At 37.8% G+C, this 23342-nt stretch overlaps 1 protein-coding gene across 1 annotated transcript in view; it reads left to right on the top strand.

Moving 5' to 3' along the window:
• themis (thymocyte selection associated) overlaps positions 1-23342 on the top strand; it is a 45491-nt gene that overhangs the window by 9013 nt on the left and 13136 nt on the right. Inside the window, exons 2-4 of the mRNA XM_072556018.1 lie at positions 16063-16221; positions 19564-20019; positions 21673-22721. Of these exons, the coding sequence (XP_072412119.1) occupies positions 16063-16221; positions 19564-20019; positions 21673-22721 (1664 nt within the window). The remainder of the gene's footprint in view (positions 1-16062; positions 16222-19563; positions 20020-21672; positions 22722-23342) is intronic.

The raw sequence follows: 23342 nt of genomic DNA, 5'->3' as shown, positions 1-23342 counted from the left end.
ATGTAGGGGTATGGATGGGTTGTGCTTCGGCAGGGCGGTGTGGACTTGTTGGGCCGAAGGGCCTGTTTCCACACTGTAAGTAATCTAATCTAATCAAAGATGCCTGCTGTAACTATTGTTAAGTTGCATATGTTTGTAAAAACAATTCTTTCATGATAAGATATTTAAAACCCTTAGATTAGCTATGTAGAGGATTCCAAAAAATCATTTGCCATGACTGCTTTCAAGAAAGGAAAGGCCTTTTGACAAAAAAGCATTGCCATGCAGAGCTTCTACAACACCTTAGTCGAATACAATGGCTGTGGGCATCTGCTGGGAGGAATGTTTGGAAAATTAGCTATGTAGTTTTGTGAAGTAATATGTTCAAATATATCTTTAGTATTGCTTTAAAAAAAGCAACATGCAGTCAAAGTTCAGCAAATTGCACTGATCAGGGCAGGCACAAGAATGGCACATTTACATGGAAGAATCATTTTACTATGTGAAGAAAAGATGCTGATTGGGCAGCAAGTCTTGACTCTGGTCAAGGTCTTGCATAGAATACATTAAAAAATTACTGACTTTCATACCTTTACTTAATTTTTAAAAGAAGGTCCAATTCCTTGATATGTTTTTTCTCCTGCAAAAAACAGCTCTCTGTGTATGAAGGTATGTAACTTTTTTTAGCAAACACAAGTGACTCACATTGTGTGCCTTACTGATGGTCTTAAGTTGGTTGTTCATTTAATTCTTGGCACAATTGGAGTTGTTCAGCAAGTGTGATGAAAGCACAATATCACACCCAACATTAGAAAATAATGTTACTATATTTTTCTTTTTACCAATCAGATATTTTTGTGAAGATTAATATTAGACTAGATTACTTTTACTTCTTTGTTTTAACATTTTTTGTATCTTACTGCTGACAGTACCATTAAGGAACCCTGGCAAAATTGAAGTCAATGAGATTCAGGGGGAAAACCCAGCACTCGTTGGAATCTTGGCTAGCATACTTGTGGCTGTTGGAGGCCTATCATCACAGCCCAGGGCGTCATCACTGGAGTTCAAGTTAGTGTCCAGGGTCCAACTATCCACAACTGTTTTTTTTCTCCAAAAGCAAATAAAAGTATAAACACAGTGAAGGGGAAGTAGAAGATTTACAAGAAAGTATCAGTGTTACCTGAAAGGAGTACTTCAATTTTCTCCCAGGTGTTCTTCCCTTGTGTGACAGACAAAGGACGGGGAAATAATTCAGAATTTAGTTAAACAACCCCTTCTTTAAACTCTATAAGTTTGGTTTCAAACAAATACGACCCCGATATGAGCAAAGCACCCAACTCTTGGTGTACATCTTGTGTCATGTTTCTTTGTCTCTCTGAAGATAACTTCAAGGCACATATTCCATAGATGACAGTCTTGAGTGCTCGTTTCTCAAAATCCTTTGTGCTGTTGACATTTATCCCAAAGTATACTCTTTTTCCAGAAGCTTCTCTGGCACTAAGCCATTGAAGTGACCAAACCCGACTGCAATGTTCAATCCTGCCAATGGAGTTTACTGGATGAACAGCTCCGCAATATTTATCCCGAGTTGCAAACAGCTTTTTACCATGCTCCATATAAGATAATAGTGGTCTAACAGACCACTATGACACCTACCTTACGTGGTCAACATACAAAACTACAGGTCACAGCTGACAGGACAAGTCAAAAAATGTCCTGGCCCCAGTTTTAACCTGGGACAGAGCTTAAGCTAGTTGGCCAAATTTTCTGGCATGCTGGATTGTAGCTCTTAACCAATCTTGTAGCCATTTTTGCTGCTAACCACCTGACACATCAGAAATGCATGGTTATGCATATTACGAAAGAGTTGACTCTGTGCTCTTGAGAAAATGGTGCTGAGGAGTGATCTTAAGAAACTTCAAATTATGAGGGGTTTCAGTAGCGTTGTACAGACAAAATGTTTTCTCCTGTGGGGAGGTTCATAATCAGACATCATCTATACACGATAATCACCATGAAATCCAATGAGAAATTCTTTATCCAAAGTATGGTGAAAATGTGGAACTTGGTACCACTGAAAAGCTTAAAGCTAATAATATAGATACATTTAAGGGGATTCTGGGCATTATTTGAGGGGAATAGGAATAGTTACAATAGTAGATTTAGATGGGAACAGCATGGGGCAATACCCAAGTGAAGCGTAGGCACTTGCATTGCTTGGTTGAGCCAAATAGACTGTTTGTGATGTATATCATACGCAAAAAGAACACTAAGAACATAAAAGTTCCACAGTCATGTTTTGGGCACAGGATGGTAATGTATGATTGCGCAGTGCAATTCAAAATGATGCCCATTTTCTTTGAAGGGACGGTACATTCCGCTGCAACAGATGATGAAGTGCCTCCAAAAGTATTTCTAAAAAGAAATCAAAACAACAAATGGAGCAGCAGACCAGAAACAGAGGCTCGCATGAGTTCTCTGATACAGCACTGCAGGCCTTAGTACAGAACATGTAAAGGAGAGACATATTTCCGTAGGGGTCAGGAAGGCCTTGATGCATACATTACAAAAGGGAATGGAGTAGATTGTCATCAAGGTCAGTGTGAGACAGTTGGCACCAAGGCTGTGGACAGCAGTGCTCTAGGAAGTTTGCTGACCTCACCTGACTGGCCAAATCAGTGACTGGAACTACAGCCTTATGTCTTAATGTACTTCATTCTTAACAACTGTCTCCAGCAATCAGAGTGCATGTATAAAATTCTATATGCTCCCACATTTGCCATTGCTAACTCATCCCCATATCTCTCATTTCCCACCTACTCTCAAAACCTGGTGTGTCACCCAAACATATTAGACAGGGTTTTTAGATGGTGAGGTATCAATTTGTTCATTGTGGCTTGTTGTCAGATCTTTTTTGTTAATGCCTCTGCAAATGAGTTTGGGACATTTTACACATTAAGGGTAATAGATTAATGTTTTTAATTATTGTTCTTTTGGTCCTTTTGAATTATAGGTGTGGTGTTGGGTTTAAGGCAAAACAATTACAGAAGCCTTGGGAAAAAAAATACTCTGCAGCTTCGCCTGCTTTGTCGTATTATTCCGTGTGATGTTCTCTGTTTTCAGTGGGGAAATCTAACGGGAACTTGGTTCCTGGAGTCCAACAACAAAATAATGGCAGCAAACAGCTCTCATGAAAGGTTGTCAAACTGTAATGTTAACTCCTTTGCTCTTTCTACAGAAGCAGCCAGACCTTCTGAATAATTCCAATACCTTTTGTTCTTCTTTCAGATTTCCAGTGTACTACCTTGATTTTGTACTACTCTGTTGGGGATGGAATGACCAAATTAATCACTTGACACCTAGGTCCACTTCTATCATTAATGAGTTTATTATTTTACACTGGTGGGGAGAAAACCTCTATGCAATCCAGGGACTTCTCCAGTGAATAGAGGGAAACATACACTACTTATACATTTGCTATTAGCCCGCTTTTGACTGTTACAAACCAATCATGTTATTTATTTATTACTTACACATCCAATCAAGTTAATCATGTGAATAGATGATCAGCGCATGACAGCTGTCTTCCAACCCATGATCTCATGATGTTTACCAGATCCTCTCATAAATTTCCTTGGCCTTCACAGTAAATCTTACTCAACCACATTCCATGCTTTAGCTCCCTTACAGATAACAGGGACTCTCTTCAATCTGCCTTAGGTTGAACTTCCACTGGAATACACTTATAACTGCTATATATTTAAAATACCATTTTAATGTTTGCTAAGTGGCTGCAATTTATGTTACTTCGCTATAGAATGAATGGCTATGCTTTGCTGCATCACACAATATGTTGCAATATAAGTAGCTCCACTATGGTTTTCTATACAAGCATCTGCATGTGTTTCTCTGTAACGGAGCCCATAGTATGTTATCTTTATCTAGTTATTTTGGATTTATTCCCTCAATGAAGGCATCTAATTACTCTGTCCTATAGCTTGACTTGGAACAGCAGACTGCTCAAGCTGCTGTTTCAGCTAAGATCTTCCATTTATATCAACTGAGAACCACTTTCAGCCATTTTGTGCTTTTTCAATCATGGGAAACCCTAATAATTGCAGTATTTATTACTTTTGCTAAAAGTTTAGTTTTGCTGCATGCTTAGTCTCTCCATTGAAAGACAAACATTTTTGCTTTGATATTACATTTTTCATTCCCACTGGGCATAAAGAAGTACGTTACAGTTAATGACTTTGTTTTTTTTGTAATTGTAGTCACTGTTTTAATCACACAGCAAACTTCCACAAACACCAATCTGATAATGACTAGAACCTCTTCTTGAGATGTTGATTAATAGATATTAGTCAGGACACTGGATATAAGTTGGTTGCTTTTAGTAGAGCCATGGTATCTTTTACATTCACTCTAAGAGCCAGATACAGCCTTTGGTTAGTCGTTTAAACAAAACATAGCACCTGGAGCAGGGCAATATTCTTTTAGTAATGCACTAGGCTTTTTTTTAAGTCATTCACAGGATGTGGACATCACTGGCCAGGTAAGTATTTATTGTCCATCCCTAATGGCCCAGAGGGCAGTTGAGAGTCAACCATATTGCTGTGAATCTGTAGTTACGTATAGACCAAACTGGGTAAGGATGGCAAATGTTCTTCCCTAAGGGACATTAGTAAACCAAATGTGGTTTTCCTGACAATTGGCAATTTTTTCATGGTCGTCTTCAGACTCTTTAGACCCAGATTTTTATTAAATTCAAATTCCACCATCTGCCATGACAGGATTTGAATCTAACTCCCCAGGACACTATCTGGGTCTCAGGGTTAATAGTCTAGTGATAATACCACTATGCCATCACAGCTCCTCAAAGCTGTCAGCCTTGACATTAAAAATGCTTTTTGCTTAAATCCAGACTAGGAATTCAGCCCAGAACCTTGTGACTCAAAGAGTACTACCAATTAAGGTTCAATCAACAAGGGATAGAATCCCACTGTGGCAAATGCTGAAATTTCAATAAATCTGACTGGTTAATCTGGCTGTTCAATTGTATCAGAATGCTACAAAGTCTAAGAAACCAGAAGGGCCACTTGGTGTCAACCTTTGCCCCACAACAATACATCCCTGTTGACACTGAAAAATGCCGCTTACCAACATTTGGAATTTGTGCCACAATTGAGAGAGCTGTCACATCGACTAGTCAAGCAACTTTCTCATGCTTTCTGTAACCTGTGCTTCAGTGATTAGCACTATCAAGCAGCACTTGCAAAGTAATAAACTGCTCACTGGTAGCCAGTTTTGGTACTGTCAGGGCCATTAGCACCTGACCTCATTTTAGCCTTGGTTCAAAAATGGTGAAAAGCGCTGAACTCCAGGTGAGAATCATTGCCTTTGACATCAAGTATTTAAACAAGTGTGGCATTAAGGACCGTCAGTGAAACTCAGGGAAGATCTCTGCCGGTTAGAGTCCTGTCTGGCACAAAGGAAAATATTTGTGGTTTTTGGAAGTTAATCTTCACAGTTCCAGGACATCTCTGCAGGAGTTCCTCAGGTCCAATCATCTTCAGCTGCTTTATCAATGACCTTCCCTCCATCATAAAGTCGAAGTGGGGATAATCACTGATGACTGCACAGTATTCAGCACCATTTATGACTGCTCAGGTACTGAAGCTGTCCATGTCCATGTGCAGTGAGACCTAGACAGCATCCAGATTTAGGCTGGCAGGTGGCAGTTAACATCTGTACCACATAAGCGACAAGCAATGATCGTCTCCACAAGAGAGAATCGCTTGCAATTCAATGGCATTATGACTGCTGATTCCCTCATCGTCAACATGTGGAGAATTACCGTTGACCAGAAATGTGTGCCTTTTATGTAGCCCCTATGTTTCCTGTATCGGATCAAAATAAGAAAAATAAATAAAGGCAAAATTGGAACAAGAACTAGCAATTTAAAAGATAGCAAAAGCAGATGGGAAAAGGCATACTCAGGGCTCATTGATTCTAATTGCTGAGCAATATAATTTTTTTGTAGCAAGGGCTGCATGTAAGGGCGACAATTCAAGTAATTTAAAAACCACTGCAAAGAACTATTTTATCTTCATTTGGGGTTTGATTCATGGAAGATGCTTTACTACTGTTAATTAAACTTTCAGATTCAATGTACAATATGAAGGCAATGTGATGGTGCTCCTGTGTGCTTTGCTAGCAGTTAATTGTACGTGAATTGATTCCTACAGCTTCTCACAATGATTTGCTGACCTTCCATGACTTGGCTGTTAACTTTTGCTGAACGGTACTAGCCTTACTTCTCAGTCAGAACTTTGTGGTTTTAGCTCATGTATAATCTAGCTGATGTATTATATCCATACTGAGGTGCCATCTTTTCGTTGAGGTATTAAACCAAATCCTCGCCTGTCAGCTGTGAGACATGAGGAATCCCATTGCATAAATCAAAGAACATTGTCACTGCTATATACTCTTTTACCAACACTCATTAAAACATTTTTTTTCAGTTGATTATTGTGTGGCTGTTTGTGAAATCTTACTATTTGCAAATTGCTTGCTGCCTTGCCCTGCTAGACAGCATTGACTACCTTTAAGATTGCTGCTGGTGTTCCTTCTGCCCTACTTTGAAATAAAACATCATCTCTGCAAATCTTACAGAAGATATCACAACATCGCACTTCTGTCCTTATCTGAGTGTGCTAATCATCACCTGAGGGCAGATGTCAGCTCTGTTTCCTGTATGAATCCAACCTCCATCAATAATAAAGTGTTGCGTGCGTGCATTTTTTGTAGTAATAATGCTATGAACCTACTTTCTCTTAACACCGTACTTTCCCCACATACATGTACAGACCTTTCTTTTATCTACAGCTTCCTTTGTGTTGTGGTCTCTTTGTGTTCTTCAAAAGTGCAATGGAATCTTGCTTCTGAGCAGCCTGATTGTGCCTTCCACGTGTCACCACGCTGTAAGAGGGAAGGCCAGAGGCCAACAGTGGTGTGTCTCCAGAGGAACGCTTGAGATTTCTGGACAGACTTGTCCTTATTATTTTCTTCTCCTCATAACTTCCAACAGCTATGGGCAAGAAATCGCTTTTTGGCTAATTTTGCAGTTCATTTTCACTACCTTCCATGATCTCCTGTTGCAAGGTGCATATACAAAAAAAAAGTTGCTACCTCTTTGGGGGTAAAGAAAGCTCAATGGGGTTATAGTCAAATGTTGCTTCATAGGGTGACTTACTGACCACCTGGGAATTCAGTCACCAGTTCACCACTGTTGGTCAATTAGGGACATGGTCATCTCCCTTTGAAAGAACTAAGCACCTCTTCAGAATGTGGTCACGGATTTTTTGCAGAGGGTTGAGGAGCCAAATACTGAAAATCTCCTCTTCACTTGGCTTCTTCTGGTTGACATGTACACTAGTTTGTCCACCAGCAAATAGCGTTCATGAGGAGAATGTTGGCACTTATCTGTATGTCATGTTTTGTTGGAAAAGTGAGCCTCTATTAGCATTTTAAAGTGGTGGAAGAAATTGATACGGTTAAATGTGTAAGTTTAGCCATTAAGGGTACTGTTTAACCATGATACAAGATGGTGCTAGAGAATGTTTTTAACTAGCATGCACTATGAAGAATATTTGTCTTTAGAGTGCACAGCAGAAAGTGGTATCCAGGCTTGACAAGGAAGAAAACCAAGGCCATCCATTTTCTCTTATTCCCTCATGGGATGTAGGCATCACTGCATTGTTGCTCACCTTTTAATTGCCCTTAAACTGAGAGAATTGCTAGACTGTTACAGAAGGCAGTTAAGTGTCATGTCACATTGCTGTAACATGCTGTCACATGTTAGCCAAATTGAGTAAGATGACAGACTGCCTTCCCTGAAGGACATTAGCAAATCAGTTAGATTTTCTACAAAAATGGTCACTGGTTTCATGTTCACCCTTACTAATGGACCAGGCCAGACACACCTCAAAATATCTTAAGAAGGTAGCCCAACAGACCCTAACATTTTCTTATTTTAAAGGCAGATGTGAAATGGATATTCCAGGAGTAATACAGCTGGTCAAATCACTCGGCTTTAAGCAAACAAAATGTATTTAACCCCACAGTTGAACCATGAACAAAATAAAACAGAATTTAGAATAACTTAGCTATTTGAAAACCCAACTGACTCAATGTAGCAATCTAACTGAGGAGCTGTTCCAATTCCCATAAAACCCCTTGACGAAATGTAAATTCAAACTCAGGTTCTTATAGGCAAGATTTCAGAAAGAAGGCCAGTCAGGCACCATCTGCTGAAGCTTGGAATCTTTCTCTGGACTGCAGCAGCTTCTCACTGTTACAATTAACCGAAACTTGAAAAAAAAATCTGAACTGGGAGAAGTACCATTGTTAAACTAGATTCTTGCCCAGACATTTTGGCACCTCTGCATTTGCCATCTCCCTTGGGGGAAAACGACGACCTTTGTAAAGTGATAGCATCATCACACTAAGATGAGCATTTACTTCCACATTTTGTTAATTGAATTTAAATTCCATTAGAGTCATGCAGCATGGAAACAGACCCTTCAGTCGAACCAGTCCATGCAGTCAGTAATCCCAAACTAAACTCGTCCCACCTGCCTGTGCTTGGTCCATGTCCCTCCAAACACTTCTTATTCGTGTGCATATCTAAATGTCTTTTGAATGTTATAACTGTACTAGCATCCACTACTTCGTTTTGAAGTTCATTCCACACACAAAACACTCTATAAAAAAGAAGTCCCTCATGTCTTATTTAAATCTTTTCTTCCTCTCACCTTAAAAAAATGCCTTCTAGAAGTCTGTCCCCCAGGGAAAAAACACCTGCTATTCATCTTATCTATATCCCTCATGATTTTATAAACCTTTATAAGATCATGTCTCGACCTCCAGTGCTCCAGTGAAAAATGTTCCAACCTCTCCTTATAATCAGATGTCCGCAGCAGGACTTTGAATGTATATTCGCATGACATTTGGCAGGTACTCTGGATTTCTAGTCCAGACGTTACAATGACACCATCTGCTCCTCTAATTGCCTTGCTTATCTGGGTGAGGTCCTTGAATTTACCTGTTTCTTGTCGGAGGCATGAGTGAATTTGCTGGATGACCTATTGATGCCCACACCTGGTGTCTTCACTAGAATTCAGCCACCTCAACATGGGCATGGTAATTTGAACCACTGAAGTTCTGGTTTTTTTCTTTGCTTTTGAGCTAAACCTTGTTGCACGTTTGGTGTTTATGTTGTCACAATTATATATATTTTGTGAGTCATGCAATTAATTTATCGGAAAGGCAAATGAGCCAAGCAGTGTTCCTTTGCTCGTTATCCCTTTGCTGAAGAATGGAGATTGATCTATGTTTATATTTGTTTCACGTGGGATTTATGCCAATTACTATTCCAGGGGTTATTTAAATGACCTGACCCAGGGAACTGTTATGTAAATACCTCCTTGAGCCACCAGCGAGTACAACAACTAACATTAGAGTGAAATTTGTGCAACATTTTGCCTTTTAATTTGGGGTCATTATCTTGTTCCATGCTTTTCTCTATCTCTATAAAAGCAAAGACAATGCTGAGATTTAATCATTCAAGACTGAAAATAACCTAAAAGCAAAATATTGGGAAAATAGACTGAATATTTAAAAAATTTAAAGCAATAGGTATGCTGGGCTGTAAACGTTTGTTGAACAAAAGCAAAGAAAAAACAAATCTGAGGAAGATTATTAAAATAAAAAATGTTGGTAAATGTAACTTGACATTTAATAGATGATTTATGAACAGGGCTGTAATCAATTGCATAAATTGGAGATTTTGTAAAACCACTGAAAAGAAATATATTTCTGACTTAGTAGAAAGTAAAACATTTACATAATCAGCAATGACACAATGAAGATTATCTGTCTTGCGTAGTCATGTTACGTCCCTTTTTTTAGCTGTTTAAATTTGACGTTACTAAATTAACCAATCCTATGAAAAGAAACTTGATTTTTTTTGGCTGATGTCTAAAATTGATAGCATTTTGATATAAAATTAAGATCAGATGTCTTGTAGAAAATAATTTCTACTTTTACGTGTTTCTTTAAGTCAGATTGACAATAACTAGTATTCAAATTTCATATGTAAAATGGAAATAAAAATAAGCTTAGCTGAGGAATTCAGTGCACAAATAGTTAAAAATAAAATGCACGAAACTGAAATGTAGAGAGGAATTACAGAATAGAAATTAGAACGTCCTTTGTTTTTGAATGCTAGAAGTCTGTATCAGAAAATCAAAGGAGCACTTGAGCTCAAATGAATTATTAACCAAGTAAGTGGTGTAATTGAAAATCTTTGTAATGATAGATGGGCTGTGCTAGGAAAGAGTAAACACTAATGAGTAAATTAGACAAGAAATCCTTTTAGAACAACATTTATCGATAAATATATAGGAATGAAAAAATGTATCAGCTCAAAAACATGTTTCAACATCAAATTCCTGTGTTAAGAACCACTTTGACTATATGTTAACGTTTTGATATTCATAATTACATTCCTGTACTTCACATTTGTCAGAGTTAGTATTTCATGCACTAGGTAGACATTTAGTATTGTATTATTTTTATTCATCATACGGATATAAGCTTTGCTGAGAAGGCTAGCATTTGTTGACCTTTCCTAGTGAGAATTATAGGAGCCATCAGCAAAAATGAAGCTCTTTGACTTGTCGTGGCTGTGCTGGATTTGAAAGAACTGTTCTATTTAATCCCCAACCCTTGCAATTTGCGACTCTTCCAGTCTTTTCAAAGTTTCAAAGATCAACTCATTCTTTCAAACAGTGTATTCCAAATGTCAGAAATCTTTTCTGTGAAGGAATATCTCCTTGTTTTCACTTTAGACTTAAAACAAAATGACAAAGTAATGATGCCTCTGGTTATCAGAAGACGTTTCTTGTTTCTGGCACTTCCAAAGCTCATCATAATTTTGAAAACTACTTTTGAAAGGAGAGCAGTCCTTATACAGAGAAGTTTAAGGGGATACCAAGAAGCTACCCTTGATATGGTGCTGGGCCCGTTTATTAGACTACTGTGATGTTTAAATGGTGAACGTGCAGTAGATTAGATTCCCTACAGTGTGGAAACAGATCCTTCGGCCCAACCAGTCCACATTGACCCTCCGAAGAGTAACCCACCCAGACCCATTTTCCTCTGACTAATGCACCTAACACTGTGGGCAATTTAGCATGGCCAATTCAACTGATCTGCACATCTTTAGACTGTGGGAGGAAACCGAAGCACCCGGAGGAAACCCACACAGACACAGGGAGAATGTGCAAACTCCACACGGTCAGGCACCCGAGACTGGAATCGAACCCAGGATCCTGGTGCTGTAATCCACTGCTAACTACTGAGCCACTGTGCTGCCCACCCCCACCCCCCAAGAGTTCTAGGATTTTCATACAGTGACATGAGAGGAGGTCACAGTATATTCAAGGCATGGCAGTGTAAACCTTAGAAGGGGAAAATAGAAACAATGTTGTGCTCCTGCAACTGCTACCTCCACTTTGAACAATCATTTGGAAAAATAATAATAAAAGCTATTTTTTTCAGTGCATGTTTCTCCCAATTCATTCATAGATTAAAATGCATAAAGAAATAAATGTCTTAGCAAAGTGAAGAGAAACTCAACAAGGACAAAAACATATAATTTGTAATGTGTGTAGCCACATAATTAATCTTGCTTGTGTCTGAATGTCTTCATTAACATTTTTACCTATTGACCCCAGCTCCATTTGTAATGTCTGGGGAATCAATTGATATTCTTTGCAGAAGCTATCACTGCAGCTACACCTGTATATACAATTCTCCAAAGGCCTGACTAAGTGCGCTGTGGAGAATTTAAATCATCAGTAAGCAAGCTGCACCATGATAAGTTATGACAGGAAAACCATATATTTGTAGTTACCTATAATTTGCAGGAGGAGGTTGAGTGAGACAAAAGTTTTGCATGAAGGATTGAGAGCGCGGCAAATAAAATCAGACTTGTAACCTCATTTGAAAAGCCAGCAACAGTATGAAGATAATGGTCTAAGGATATGCTTCATAGCTTTTTATTATTGTTGTGATCTGTAATGAGGAAGTTGCTTTGAGCTACATTTATGTTGCCTCCATAACTTGCAATCCATTTTATCCAAAGTTTCTGCTGCACTTCCAGCAAAGTTCATAGTGGCTCCTACAAGGTTACAATCTGTAATCAAAATAATGATGAGGCTATGGCATTCATCATTGTTTATACACTAATATTATAGCAGGCAAAAGGTCGTGGTGGGCTTAAATACAGAAATCCTGAAGTTACTCCCTAATACATCTGCTAGTAGTTTTATGAAAATATCATCTTGCTGTCTGAATGGGGTAACGTTGAAGCATTTCCACAGCAGATCCAAGCTTAACTTGCCACAGGAGGTTCAATCTTGTTTGTTTCAGTCTACGTGCCTTTTTAACACTAAATGTGTTACTTGCAGTCAGTCAAGTTTTCTGGCACTGAAATGTAGTGATTATAAAAGTATAGTTTAATTCTTTCTGGTTTTTAATTGTTAGTAGAGATGATAAAAGTATGACGTTTTCACTTAGTGCAACATTATCAACTCTCACTTTTAAAGAAATTTTGGTGCCAAATTTCAACATAATTAGACAAATGAGAATCAGACAAAGTGAATCAGGCTAAAGGTAAATAATGTTTGCAGCATTTCTACTGCAAATTATACCCCTTTACTTAGTCATTTCTTTATGAGGTTATATATTCTTTTAAAGTTTATAAAATATATGTTTCATATTTAACTAATTGCGTCATGCCTTATTTCACTTTCTTGTTTAATTATGTGAAACTACAGAAAACTTTCTGGATTTCCTGTTGATGACTTGTACACAAAAGTAAATTAGCTGTGGTACATGACTGCAGAAAATACCTTATATAATTTATAAGCTTTTTAGTAAAGAGCTTTGTACGAGCTAACAAATATTATTAAGTATATTGTGCAGTTGTCAACAGTTTCGCAGTATATCCTGTGTGCCTCATCAAAAGTAAGATAGTTTGCCTTGAATTATTACCACCAAGTAATAACTGTTGTAACAGCAAATGTAAAATGGATGCAAAAATTCAAGAGTAGCTCAAATCACTTTTAATTATCCAATTCTTGTGGGAAGGAGTTTGTAAGCAAAACCAAAAATGTCAAAAAGATCAACTGTGCTTTATGTATTCTTTAGATGTTGCTTACATCTAATTGTGTACACCAAAATGATTTGTTATTGAAATGACACTTTATTTGGTAAACTTACATATAGAGACATAGAGATGTTCAGCTTGGAAACAGACCCTTTGGTGCAACTAATTCATGCCGACCAGATATCCCAAACCAATCTAGACCCACGTGCCAGCACCTGGCCCATATCCCTCCAAACCCTTCCTATTCATATACCCATCCAGATGCCTTTTAAATTTGTAATTGTACTAGCCTCCACCACTTCCACTGGCAGCTCATTCCAGACACATACCACCCTCTGAATGAAACAGTTGTCCCTTAGGTCTCTTATATATCTTTCCTCTCTCACCCTAAACCTATGGCCTCTAGTTCTGGGCTCCTCCACCCAAGGGAAGATACTTTATCTATTTATCCTATCAATGCCCTTTGTGATTTTATAAACCTTTATGAGGTCACCCCTCAGCCTCCGATGCTCCAAGGAAAACAGCCCTAGCTTATTCAACCTCTCCCTATAGCTCAGATCCTCAAACCCTGGCAACATCCTTGTAAATCTTTTCTGAACCCTTTCAAGTTTTACAACATTTTTCCGATAGGAAGGAGACCAGAATTGCACACAATATTCCAACAGTGGCTTAACCAATGTCCAGGACCTCCCAACTCCTGTACTCAATACTCAATACTCTGACCAGTAAAGGAAAGCATACCAAACTCCTCCTTCACTACCTGCGACTCCACTTTCAAGGAACCATGAACCTGCACTCCAAGGTCTCTTTGTTCAGCAACACTCCCTAGAATCCTTACCATTAAGTGTATAATATTTACTTTCCCAAAATGCAGCACCTCACATTTATCTAAATTAAACTCCATCTGCCACTTCTCAGCCCATTGGCCCATCTGATCAAGATCCCGTTGTAATCTGAGGTAACCTTCTTCGCTGTACACTGCACCTCCAATTTTGGTGTCATCTGCAAACTTACTGACTATAGCTCTAGCGTTGAGATGAAACAAACAGATCATTGAGAAGATTTAAGACTTAGCTGCTTTCTCCTGTGTTACCATACAACATACTAAGGAGACTTTCTACAACGTACAGAAACACAACTGTAAAACCATTTGTAAGGTATCTGAGAGCAATGTAAGATCACTCCTAATCACCTTTCATTTTAGGCAAATGTTTAGTCTTGTTGAGCAATCTTTCCTCAATAATGGCATAACTATAATGATAATTATAGTGACCCCTAACATTCTTGAGGCTATGCTGGCTTTATGATCCTGATGTTGTTTACAAATTTGTTTCTTGCTTTCAGGTATGTAGGGCATTATTAATGATGTATGTTGAGAACGCTCACTATATAGTTAATAGGGCAGAGAATTTTCCTAAGTGACAAAATGTTATAAATTAAGAGTTTTCAATAGAGTAATGGAGGTGAAACCCTGCAATTACTTAGCAATAAATTGATCTGTAGTGGGAGGAGTTTGAAGCCAGTCAAGATGGATGAACCACATATGATTAAATGGACTTTTTATAATTACCATGCCGTACAAGTAAAATTTCTCAAGATAACTTAAAAATAAGCAATTTTGTTTTTAAAAGACAAAGAAAAACTGAAAGGTACTGAAAAACCAAAATCTTTTCTTAAAATCACAACTGCTCCTTTATGAAGTTCAATATAAATTGAACAGCCCTTTGCGTTTAACTGTGTGCACAGAATGCACAACATAATTTTGTCATAAATGAATGAGAAACTGTTCTGTATCTTAGCTTAAATTCATTTTGATATTTAAATGAAACTGGTCTTTTTTCGCTCCAGGGTTGCCTACTGTACAAATAAGATGGATGCAATGGAAGAAATTCCAGTTTGAATCACCACCCCTTGATTTGCACATTCTGTGCATTTCATTACAGTCTGCCTTGGAAGATTAAATAAATAAAATTATTCTTGAAATATGGCCCAAATCTGACCCTGGATATATTTTTTTAAAAAGGTACTTTTGGAGGGTCAGGACTGTTCAGGTGGCTGTGAGCTTAGTAGGAAGTGTCTAAGTAAGAGTTTTCAGGGCGGGGTGTCGGGGCCCAGGGTGGTGGTTAGGTATCCATGTAGGATTGGGGGATATCATTGGAGAGTTAATTGGGTGTGGGTGGGGAGGGATCAAATTAATCGTTAGCCACATATGGACAAGTTTAATCGTATTACCTTTTGTGGGTTGCGATTACCTTGAGTCAGTTGGAGCCTTATGAAATATACAACTCTAACATCCCTACGAGAATTTTTCTAGAAAGTTCCAGGCCCTTAGTAATACCTGAAAGTCAGCTGCATCAGGATTTCTGACCTTCCTAGTACAAGACCTGACTCAAAATGATTTTTACTAGAATTATTATGATACATTATATTTAGAATATCAGTATTTCTGCATTTTATTTCTGGAGATAAAGCCATCTTTGCACAAATAAAAAAAACTAAAATTAGGTTTTGGAGAAAATATAATTTATTCTGTCATAATATACATGAATCATATTTATTAGGGGTGTAAAACTGCAATGTAATGGGCTATTTGCACTATAAAAGTTTAGTCTGATATTATAAACTTTCAAATTGTGAGGCTGAGATATTATTTCCTCATCATTAATGTCAGCATTTTGTTGTATTCAAAAATGTTGATATGTATATGATGTCCATTTCCTACTTTTGTACTGATTCAGAATCTTTAAACAACAAATTCAATCCAATTTCTTCCATTTTCATGATTCTGTAAGCACATTTTAATGACTTAAAAGTTGTAAAAATAATTCTGGAAAATGTTTTTATAGGTTCTGTGTATGAAATGCATGGCCACGAATGTTGCCTGGCTACAGGAGAAGTAATTAAAGTCATTGGTTTCAAAATTGCAAAAATTAAAGCCGAAAATTGTGATGGTACTGAAAACAATGATTTCACAAATAACATGGAGCTACCACTGGACTACCCAGGTATTTTTATATTTTGCTTGTATATTTTATGGTCACCACCATTAATTCTGTGGGTGGAATTTTCCCCTTCCTGGTGTGGTGTGAGCAAAATCGAGAAAGTTGGGGAAAATATGGCGAGAAAAACAAATATCAGTATCTTAGCATTGAGAAACTTCTTGCGGTTTCCTCCTCAAGCCTTAAATGGAAGCGTATTACGTTATTACTTTCTGAGTGAAAAAGACTTTTCTCGCATCATCTTTGCTTCTTTTGCATACCATTTCAAATGTATGCCTCCTTGTTCTCGTTCCTTTTACAAGCAGAAACCGCTTCATCCAACTACTCTGTCCAGCCTGCTCATAAATTTGGAAATGTCATGCAGATCTGCTCTTGGTCTTTTGCTCCCTTCTGGAAGAACTGCCCCAATTTCATCAATCTGTCCTCATAAAGTGATGTTTCTCATACATGAAACCATTCCACTAAGTTGCTTCTGCACTCTCCAGTGGATTCATATCTTTTCTTTAATTTGGCACCCACAACTGTACACTATACTCCAGATGAGTTCTAACAAGTGTCTTGTACAAGTTCAACATCACCTCCTTGCTCTTATACTCTATGCTGCTATTAGTGAAGCTAAGAACACTGTATGCCTTATTCACTGCTGTCTTCACCTGTCCTCTCACTTTCAATGATCTGTGCTAATAAACATCCGGATCCCTCTGCTGCTGCACCCCATTTCGAATTGTACCCGCTATTCTAGTCTCTTTCTGTATTTTGACTACTTCTTTTTGATTTATTTCACTTCTTATTTTTCACTTTTATTTACATTTCTCCACATTGTACCTCATCTGCCACCTATCCACCATTCACGAACTTGCCAAATGTCCTTTTTTGGAGTTCTACACAATAATGACCCTGGTCAACTCCACTACAAACCTTCCTTCAGCCCAAAAACAAAGCATTGACCACTACTCTCAGTTTCCTATCACACAGCCAAGTGTGTATCTATCTTGCTACTGTCCCTTTTTATACCATGACCAATAACAGTCATTGAGTCTTTTGCGTGGCACCGTATCGAACGCCTTCTGGAAACCCATGTATATTGCATCAACAGCTTTACCTTCATTCTTTACCTCTTCAAAAATCTCCAGCAAGTTAGTTAAACACAATTTCTTCTTTAGATATCCATGCTACCTCTTCCTAACCAACCTACTTTTTTCTCATGTGATTACTAATTCTCTAACTAATAATTGTTTCTGGAAAATTCCCCATGAAAGTTAAACTAACTAGTCTGTGATTGCTGGAGTTATCCTTACAACCTTTCCTGAACTAGGCTGTAATGTTTGCAATTCTCCGGTTTTCTGGTACCTTCTCCAAGTCCAGAGAAAACGGAAAGATAAAGGTCACTGCCCCTGGAATTTCTACCTTCACTTCCTTTCAAATCCTTGAATGCACCTTATCCAGTCCCTAGTGCCTTGTCAATGTTAGATGCCAATATTCTATCCAAAGCTTCTTCCTTATTACTTTTGAACTCCTATAGTGAGAGATTTCCTTCATCTGACACCATGGTCTGGGTAGCATCCTCCTCTTTTATTTTTATATATAGACAGCTGTAAAGCATTCATTTAAAATGTCAGCTGTGCCCCCTTTATTTGTAAATCCCCTTTTTGGTCTCTGATCATCCTACTCCTCCTTCAGCCACTCTCTAATTGCCTATGTACCTATAGAAGACTTTGGAATTTCCCTTTGTGTTAGCTGCTTGCCTTTCTCATAGTTACTCTTTGCTTTTCCTAAATGCTTTTTCATACTTCTATTCCCCCCAAAAATGATTGGCATTCCTGTGGAGTTCCAATTGTATTTTTTGCCATTCACTTGTCAAAGGTACATCTTTCTAATGTTAATTTCTACCTTCTCTGTCATCTGGGAAGCGCTGGATTTCTTTGTCCTACCTTTTCTGTGATAGGGAATATACCTCAAATGTACCTGGATCATCTGCTCTTTGAAGGTGGCCCATCATTCTGTTCCTCTTTCTTATGCCAACCTCTTGTTTCAGTAAATCCTATTCTTAAGTCAGTTCTGTTTTTACCCCCTAAAGTCAGCTCTCTGCCAATTGATTTTTCTTACTCAGGAATGTTGCATGTGATTCTTCAACACCATTCCAAAACTTATGATACAATGTCACTGTTTTCTAAATGTTAGCCCCTAAGAACTGGAGCAGACTAGGCACCAAAAATCCCAATTGACGCAACATTTTGACATTCCACTCCATTGCCCATACACTAAATTGCATCTAGCCCTTTTCACTCATCACCATTTGTATCCCGGCAAACGTCAACTCTGGGTTGGTAAGACTTCAATTTTAATGTTCTTATTTTCCCAATCCCTACATTAGCCTGAGCCCTCCTTCCTTGGTGACCTCTTTCAACTCTGCAACATTATGAGATACCTGCAATGTTTCAATTAGGACCTCTGTTCCTTCCCAGGTTTAATCATTTAACCACTCACACCTCTTTCTGGTCTTAAAATGCTTTTAGTTAAGTATTAAGTCATTTTTCTTTTTGTCACTGGGTGTAAATTATTGTTTGTTAAGACCTCAAGGAAGCATTTTGGGATGTTTTACCACATGATATGTGCTGTATACATTAGAGCTGTAAGGTAAATATGTTGATAAATAATTTGATGTAATTTGCACATGTATATGAGCAAGTACATCACATTTTAGGCACAGAAATGTCAGTATCCAGTTTGCTATTACATCCCTAATTGTTTCCAGGAAAAAGAAAGTGATAATGAAACATTTCTAAAATAATTTCTGCTCTAACTATGAGAAAAATGTTAGCAAATATAGTTTGTTGAGTGAAGTGCAATTTGCACTGCAAAAACTTGAATTCAATTGCACTGATTTTGTGATGAGATGTATAGCATGCAGAATCGTAAAATTGCTCTCAAAGGCTGCATTTGGACTGTTGTGCAAATATTTCGGCATGAAACAATATTTTAGTGTGACATAATTGGTAATTTGGTTTACACAATGTCTTAAAAATGTCTTGGCAGTAATCTATAATTGGTGAACAACAAAAGCAATAAGTTCAAAATGGGCATGTTTAATATAGTAATAATTTATGCCTAACATAAGTGGTTTAAATTTTGCTTCAGAATCTAATTGATACCCATGACATTGATCTGATCTGGGTCTACGTGGAAATTCAAGCAAAGTTGCATCAATATGTGAAACCATCTATATGTATTTGCTGCAACAACCAATGCATGTAAAGGAAATAAATTGATATAGCATTTCAGCTATACCATGTGTTTGGATATAGAAGTTAACATCTGACATGTAACTTTGAATGATTCTTGCATCAGGTTTCTTCAAGATTATTGCTGATCCAAGCCCCTACACCAGTGTTGGTGACATTACAAAGTCAGTACAAATTGGGCACAATCGTTTGGGCCATCCTCACTTTTTCAGTGATGTGGATATTCAGGTGGGTGACATCTTAATAACAGAACACGAACACATAGTGCTAAACTCGTTGGCCGAAGTGGATGGAGAGCAGTATGTGAATTGTACTGTTAACAGAGGAGATAAAAATGAGACATTGAGGCTTCCACTGTCCTATGAAGGAACATTTTACGAATGTGAAGATGACCAGTTTTATACACTGAAGGAGATTATAGAATGGAAGATGCCTAAACACCGAAGGAGAGTTGTGAAGCTTGCAAAAACATTGACTGCATGGGATCCAAATCCTTATAATGAGTATCTTCAAAATGACCTGAGCCTGGTGCCTGTGTATGAAATACAGGCAGTGATGAAATGTAAGCAAAACATTGCATTTTTTGTCAATTGAATTCTACTTTTTAAGCTAAACAAATAGTTTGAGATTTTCTGCTTTTGCACCTGCCCTCCCACAACTTGGGAACCAACATAGAATGTGTGGGTTAAGAATAAGAAAGAGGAAAATACTTGCCAATTTGTTAGTGGTTTATCACAGTCATTCTGTTACAAAATCATAAATTAACACTTGCTATAACAAAGGTCAGTTGTAAAGTAGAACAGTGTCAAAACAAAGTCTGCTGTATATAAAATAAGCATACAAGTGTAGACATTCATAATTCGCAAAGTTAATAGAATCTATACTGTTTTCATTCTCAGTTTAAATGAAAATAATTGCTAGTTAGGCGAGCATTAAAAATTTGTAAAATTTCAGAAGTGCTTTGCTGAGATGCTTGCCCCATATATAGATTTTGGATTATCTAACAATCACAACTTAATAATTTAAACAAATTTAAAGGGCATCATAGTTAAAATGGCACATAGCTCATTCTGGTCAGTTATACGAGTCTTGATTTATCCAAACCTGTTTTCAGACAAACATACAACCTGTGCATGAGCTTGCTGGAGCTTCCCTAACATTTGGGTCTTCAGTAATTCCCAGGTACTGGTTCATTTGTGATTGGGTAACTGTTTTCTCTCCTTTGTACATTACCCACTTATTTCCTTCAGAAAGGAAGACTTATTTCCTTCAGTCCGAAAGGATATTGTATACATACCATCTAACCTTGATGTAGAGGTTATAGACGTGACAGAGCTTTATGACATTAACTCCTTTGTACAGCCTCTGACATTAATTGATGTTCAGGGGCAGAAGTTCAGGAATATGCTCACAGATATGCCCTAGCCTTTTTACTGATAGAAATATAGGAGCAATTTCTTAGGTTCCCAAAGGCAAACCTACATCCTTGTATTTGCTCAAAGATGCAGACATTGAGAGTTCAATAAATGCATATTTGATGTTTAGATCTGTGTAGTTATTTATGTAAAGATGAGTCAAAAGGTATAAAATTAGTGTTGCAATGCTTCTTCCTTTAGAGACAATCAGAAAGCAGGAAATTTGCAAGAAGAAATTTCCACAGAGCAGCTATGTAGAATTTAATAAGTTGTTCTATATGTGACCATTTTGTTTTAAGATCATATATTTCCCACCAGTGTCAGGGCACAAATATTCCATTTTATTCACCATTTTATCTTATGATTCGCACCTTTGTCACTTGCCCCCATAAAAAATTTTCAGCAACTGTAGAAACTATGTGTAGGAAGAAAGAAAAAATAAACATTTACTACAGAGAAGTATCAACATTTTGTAGTGGCAGTGCTCAAGTCCAATCCCTATGGTTCTGTTTTTATTTTCGTTATATTTTAAAGATGGTGAGGAGTGAGGTGTATGGTGGGCATGGGGAGCATTCCTTTGGAAACCTTTGCACAATTGCATCTGCCAGAGTGAGCAGTTATTCATTTGGTTTCTTCTGCACGTTTCAGAGGAAGAACAGTAAGGAGGTGTTAGGAAGGGTGGAATTAAAATGTGACTTTTCAAAAGCATCTCTTGACTCCAAACTGTGACAAACAATTTTGTGTGTTTCAGTGAAGAAAAGCAACTGATTTTTTTTTTCTCTCTTAATTATTTCCTTCAGTCCGAAAGGATATTGTATACATACCATCTAACCTTGATGTAGAGGTTGTAGACGTGACAGAGCTTTATGACATTAACTCCTTTGTACAGCCTCTGACATTAATTGATGTTTTTAAAAGACCGGATGAAGACTTCCCCATATTGGCTGAAATAATTGAGTGCCCTGACCACCAGCACATTTACAATTCCCTGAGAGCAGAACGAATAATAGTTATTCACGAGAAGCACTTTGCCAAGAAAGCGATTGCATCGGAGAACAGAAGCGATTTAAATAAAAAGCACTTTTTAATTCCCAAAACCTACAAAGGACGATTCAAAAGAAGACCAAGAGAGTTCCCAACAGTGTATGATCTGAAGCTGGCGATAAACAACAATGACCACTTGCACGTCATTGCAACAAAGATGTTTGAATCAGAGTATGCAGAGTTTTCGTCTGTAGAGGTGGGTGACCAGTTTTTTGTTCATCAATGTCAGAGCACCGAAGTCAGCTGGGAAGGAGATAAACGGATAGTTGAAGCACTGGCTTGTGAAAAAATTGTGGGAAAAGACTATGAACAAGTCCTCCTTCCTACATATATGGAAGGAAGCTTTGTTGAAGTTATTCATGATAAAAAGCAGTACAATATTTCTGACATTTGTGAACATTTTAGCCTTCCCTTTAATGTTAAAGTATCTGTAAGAGATTTGTCAATCAATGACAATTTAGCAGCCTTGCCTTCGTTACGAATTGAGGAAGAAATTGCAGATCCATGCTTGCTCGTGAGCATGCTGGACAGTCCATCAGAATGTTTCAAAATTCCAGTTCAGCGAGTCAACTTGTCCGTTCAAATGTTACAGAGGCCAGCAGTAAATGTTCCATGTTCTACTCCAAAAACCATTGTAGAGGAGATCAGTGAAGATGTGTACTACATGCTGCGGAGATATGAAAATTCCACATTGCATCCTCCTCCCCGTCCTCCAAAAAAACCTCAATCACCTATATCATCAACAAAAATATTGAGACTGTACCCACCTCAACCTCGAAAACGGAATCCCCATAAGTCTCCAAAGGTAAGGCAATACTTTCTATCAAAGAGGGACAGCAATACTGAGGATTTAGAATTGTTTACACGAAGCAGTTACTTTTATTTAAAAGCAAAAGCAATGAAACTTCAAACCTTTAAAGTGACTAGCGTGGAATACATCAGAAGGATATTAGAAGAAACAGCTTGGTTCAAAGTCTGTTAACTATTTAGTTGACATGTACAGAGTAGGAAGATCCCAAGTACTAAATCAGATTATCTCGGGCAGAATGACAATGAGAGCACGACAATTAGCCTGAGAGTCTTGTTTCTCAGAAGAGAAGAGAAGTTCAATAATTATTCTGGGTTGCTACTCAGAAAAATTAATCTGGAAATGTATTTGGCCAGCTATGGAGCAAGGAGGGTTTTTACTGTCTCATCTCGCCCAGCTGTTAAGTAGTTTTATCTCATTGAAAGGTGAAAAATTCACAGAGGAGTTGACAGGATAGATATGAGAGGATAGTTCCCCAGACTTTTGGGTTTGGAAGTAGGGGTCATAGTCTGTGGGTAAGGAGGAGGTAATTCAGGAGTGAGATGAAGATTTTTTTCAATCAGCATGGTGCAAATCTTTGGATTTCTCTACCCTAGGGATGTCTGGAAACTTGATTAA

This window comes from Chiloscyllium punctatum, chromosome 3, assembly GCF_047496795.1.
Source record: "Chiloscyllium punctatum isolate Juve2018m chromosome 3, sChiPun1.3, whole genome shotgun sequence".
In the NCBI taxonomy this organism is placed as follows: Eukaryota; Metazoa; Chordata; class Chondrichthyes; order Orectolobiformes; family Hemiscylliidae; genus Chiloscyllium; species Chiloscyllium punctatum.
This window is presented reverse-complemented; position numbering and strand designations above follow the sequence as displayed.